Genomic DNA, 5,379 nt, shown 5'->3' with positions numbered 1-5,379 from the left:
CCCAAAGTATATTAGGATAATATATATTATGAAGGATATTTTTTAATATTTTTTATCTTTTGAATAATGCTTTATTTTAATTCTTTGACCTTATATTTATTTTTTTGTGAGAATATGAGTTTTTGAGGAAAGTTTTGGATTAGAATACTTCCCAGCCAAAGTGAATTAGGATAATACTGTTTTGCAGTGTTCTTTGACAATTTTATCTTATTTTAACTTAAATATTTAAGGGTATAAAAGTCCTTCAATATTTAAAAGATATTTTAGTAACCAACATTTATATTCATGTTTTTATAATAGGATAGATAAATAGATAGACATGTTAATAAATCAATAATAATTTTCATAAATATTATTAAATATTAATATACTTATACTTAGTATAGTTGTCAAAATATATATTAATATATCATTTGCTAATATTACTTAATGATATCGCTAATATACTTACGATTAGTATAAATTCAATGTATAACTTAGCAGACAATAATAAATCTAAAAAATCACTAATAAACTTTACTTAGTTTAAATTTCATATAAGTTATTCAATCAAACATCATTTTTAAAAAGATATTAAAGATACTCTTTTATTTTGCTGTAATTATTGGTATATAGATTAATCAATCAATAATATTTTGTTGTGTATATCTACTTAGTGTAGTTATCAAATTAATTATAAGCTAATATAATTCATCAACTTTTATTAAGAATACCACTAAAACATTTCTAGTAATTTGAATTATCACTATCTAAGCTACTCATTCAATTATAATATTTTTAAAGAGTATATATATATATATATATATATATATATATATATATATATATATATATATATAATTTCAAGAAAAAAAAATTTAAAGCAATTATTGAGAGATCAAACAATAATTGATATCATTGCTATTGTTTTTTCGGTAAATCTATAATATGGTAATTTATTAAATACTCAATTTTAAATATTTAATTTAGTTAGAAACTTCCCTCACTACAAAGAAAAAAATCACAAAATAATTATATGTATCGTATTGAGGACTCCTTGGATAACTTGTATTTTATTTTCATTTATTTTTTATTAATGCATTGTTCCCTGATAAATTAAATTAAAAATTATATTTAAATTTTCTTTGAAATATGAATTTATTTGTTATTATTTAGCTATGGAAATCCTTCGCATAACAAATTTAATATTAACTTCTTATTATCATCATCTTTTAGTGAGGGACGTCCCTCTCAGCCTTTTAAGAAAATGAAAATTAAAAAATTAAAAATTACATTTAAATTTTGATTGAAATATGAATTTATTTGTTATTATTTAGCGAGGGAAATCCCTCGTCATAACAAATTTAATATTAGTTTTTAATTATCACCATATTTTAGTGAGGGACGTTCCTCTTAACCTTTTAAGAAAATGAAAATTAAAAAATCTAAAATTACATTTAAATTTTCTTTGAAATATGAATTTATTTGTTATTTTTTAGCGACGGAAATCCCTAGCCATAACAAATTTAATATTAAATTTTTATTATCATCATATTTTAGTCAGGGATGTCCCTCTCAGCCTTTTAAGAAAATGAAAATTAAAAAATTAAAATTATATTTAAATTTTCTTTGAAATATGAATTTATTTGTTATTATTTAGTGTGGGAAATTCCTTGCTATGAAAAAAATTAATATTAGATTTTTATTAGCATCATAATTTAGTGAGGAATGTCCCTCTTCGCCTTTTTAAAAAAATAAAATTAAAATATTTAAATTGTATGAGGGACAACGTCGCAAAGTCCCTTACTATACCGACATACAATTTGTCCCTCGCTAACCTTGGTAGCTAATAGCTAAGTTTTTAGTAGTATATATTAATTAACTGCAAAGAGACATACAAAAAATAACAATATTTCTTCCGGCCATCTTTATTTATCCAACATGCTAAAATATTTGTTCAATTTTAAAAATATGGAGATAAATTATTATTATGCGTTTAGTTTATTCATGTTAATTATTAAATACTATTATCATTAAGCAATAATATTTGTCCGCATTTGATTTGACACACAACTTAAGAAACAATAAATAATACAAGTAACTTTACTATATCACTATTTGAATATAATATATTTAACATTTCAAAAAACGTTTTGCATAATGAATGGTATTCTCCCAATACACTTACACTCGTCACATTTCGACTTGGTATGTGGATTTAGAAAATAATAATTGACATGACTATTTTTACCATACTATCTCTATTAATTGATTTTAGTATTAGGTATTGAAAAATGATTTAAAGAATAAATAATTAATACTAATGGTAAAACATTAAAAAAAACATTCTTGATATGTCAAAAATGACTAGAAAGATAATTAAGCAACCCTGAAGGGTAGCTTAGCTGGTAAAGGCCTGAGAACAAAGTCCTTCAGGTCGTCAGTTCGAGCCCCAGCAGTGCCACTGGAGGCATTACAAACTGGCCGCGTTTCCAGGGCCCCGTGGAACTAACCGTGGTGGACCCGCCTTGAAACAGTGGGACCCAATGGGTACAACTAATCGGGTTCGCAAAGCGACACTCGGAAACCACGAAAAAAAAATAATTAAGCCTTCCTCCCCCACTTTTCCTTCACTTAGACGTCTCAATCTCAGTTTGATGGATTACACAAATATTCCTTACTATATCCCAATTGCCTCCTTCTATTCTATACCTAAAAATTATGACATAAATCAAATATCACACATTCTTGAAAACTCCCTTTCAAAAGTATTATCCCTCTATTATCCCTTTGCGGGACAAATTAAGGATAATAATAGTTATGTCGATTGTAATGACATGGGTGTTGAGTATTTACATGTCCGAATCAATCGTCCAATGTTTGAAATTCTCAACCATCCTTATAATGATGTTGTAGATGTAGTCTTCCCACAAGATTTGCCTTGGGGTTGTACATTGAACCGAAGTCCACTACTGGTTCAATTAAGCCATTTCAATTGTGGTGGGATAGCAGTCGGTGCATCCCTGTCACACAAGATGCTGATGGATATAGTTTCTTTAGATTCCTTAATGATTGGGCTGCTACAGCTGGAAAGATGGATTTCGAACCACCTCCTCACTTTAATGCATCTTCTCTCTTTCCACTAATGGATAAGGCTGCAGATATATCTAATTGTGAGCCTGAACCACAACGACATGTATCAAGAATGTTCAATTTCTCATCCTCTAGCTTGAGAAAACTCAAGGATATCGCTGCAAAAAATTCAGAAGTTGTACAAAACCCAACTCGTGTTGAAGTTGCTACAACACTTTTCCTTAAATGTGGAGTGGCTGTGTCAATGGAGAAATCGGGTGCATTCAAACCAATTCTATGGAGCCATGTAATGAATTTGCGCCCACCAGTTCCACTCAACACAATGGGAAATGCTTTTCTTCTCTTGGGTTCAATAACAATGACAGAAGATAAGGTAACATTACCTAACTACGTTGTTGAACTACAAAAGGCTAAACAACACCTTCGAGACGAGTTGAAAGATAAGAGTACAAATCAGATAGCCACACATGCACTTGGAAGAGTCAAACAAGGTTCAGACATAATAAAAATGGATATGTTTGATGCTTATTCTTGCACAAGCTTTTGCAATTTTGGGTTATATACGATCGATTTTGGATGGGGTACGCCTGTAAGGGTGACCCTAGCTAGAAATTTAATGAAGAACCACTTCTTATTCTTAGATAACCCAAGTGGAGACGGGATAAATGTACTAGTCACTTTGAGTGAAGCTGATATGTTAATATTTCAGAGTAACAAAGAGCTCCGACAGTTCGCTTCTCCAGTTGTTTAGTCAACTGAATAAGTTTTAAGGCCGTTTCCTAATAAACTAGCATTTTCTATATATACACAACTATTTGATCTTTTTTCGTACTCTATATGATCTAGCTAATCATTCATATGTAAAAGATTGTGTCACACTCATGAAGACATCTAAAAAACGATGTATTATGATTCAAGTGCGGGGAGGAGGAGTGACACTCTCATCAAGACATCTAAGAAAATCTTGTGAATTTATATTATGGTATCAATATACTCTTTTCGTTCCTTAATAAATGACGTTTTGTATTAGGATATCAATATATTCTTTTCGTTTCTTAATAAGTGGCGTTTTGATGTAATAATTCTCATGGCGATTTTTTGATCTCTACGTTTTTTTTAACTATTTCCTCTCTCATAGTTTCGGTAATGTATAGGTGACCCGATTTCTGAGGTAGTTGAATGGGATTTTCAACCCCCGGCTCACATAGTGACACTTTCATCAAGACATCTAAGAAAACCATGTGTACACATATTATGATATCAATATACTCTTTTCATTTCTTAATAAGTGGTGTTTTGATGCAATAATTTTGATGGTGATTTTTTCGATTTCTACGTATTTTAACTGTTTCCTCTTCTCGTGATAGTTTCAGTATTGTTTTCGTGATCTACAAGATAGGTGACACGATTTCTGAAGTAACTGAATGTATTTTTTCATTTTGAAAAGCTGAAAAGTTTGATCCAAAGTCAACATTCGATGAAGATGAATTCGGATTAGTGCAGTGGCAACTTCAACACGAGTTGGATTCTGTACAACTCCTGAATCTGTTACAACGATATTCTTGAGTTTTCCCAAGCTAGAGGATGAGAAACTGTACATTCTTGACATGTCGTGGTTCAGGCACAACAATATTTATAGGTATAGCCAAAGGATCATCAATTAGTGGGGAAAAAAAAGATGCAGCAAACTGAGGAGATGATTTGAAATCCACCAGTTGAGCTATAGTTGCCCAATCATTAAGGAATCTAAAGTAAAAAGACAAAAATATCAAAAATTTTAAATAGGAGTACTAAAAATGTCAATTTGGACCTACTAAAAATAAAGGAAGAACTACCAAACAAAAATTGTAGCCAATAATGCATTTCTCGTAGGACCATGATAAATACAAATATAATTTCAAGAGTGCATATATATATATAGCAGGTGAAATAATGTAGTAATAATTCATAAAGGTGGGGTACGATTTTTAGGAAGAAATGATTTTCTAAATATCTAATATAATTTTTTTAAAATGTTATGTTCTTTATATGAGATTTTATACGTAAAATATTTTCATTTTCACGCTTAATAGAGATGAAACATCATTTTCTTGTATTCAAATTGACCATGAAAAAATTTTACTTTTATAGAAATGTTTTTCTCTATATTTGAAAATAAGTGTATCTCCGTGAAATTTCCAAATACAACATGAAGTTATGTTTGAACTTTGTAATTTGGAGAACAGACATTTTGAAAAGAAAATCATTTACACCTTAGATCCATTCATGTTTTACTTGTTTAGGTTGGACTCAGACAGATTTGTAAGA

At 29.4% G+C, this 5,379-nt stretch overlaps 1 protein-coding gene across 1 annotated transcript; it reads left to right on the top strand.

Moving 5' to 3' along the window:
- The first annotated feature begins 2,816 nt into the window (after positions 1–2,816).
- LOC107847149 (acylsugar acyltransferase 3-like) lies at positions 2,817–4,251 on the top strand. The gene is made up of 2 exons (XM_047403200.1): positions 2,817–2,827; positions 2,896–4,251. Exons 1-2 carry the CDS (start codon positions 2,817–2,819, stop codon positions 3,821–3,823), a joined length of 939 nt encoding a protein of 312 aa, XP_047259156.1. The 3' UTR covers positions 3,824–4,251.
- The last annotated feature ends 1,128 nt before the right edge of the window (positions 4,252–5,379 follow it).

Source organism: Capsicum annuum, unplaced genomic scaffold, assembly GCF_002878395.1.
Source record: "Capsicum annuum cultivar UCD-10X-F1 unplaced genomic scaffold, UCD10Xv1.1 ctg3585, whole genome shotgun sequence".
NCBI classification, from domain to species: domain Eukaryota; kingdom Viridiplantae; phylum Streptophyta; class Magnoliopsida; order Solanales; family Solanaceae; genus Capsicum; species Capsicum annuum.
The sequence above is the reverse complement of the archived record's forward strand: the minus strand, read 5'-3'. Positions and strand labels throughout refer to the sequence as shown.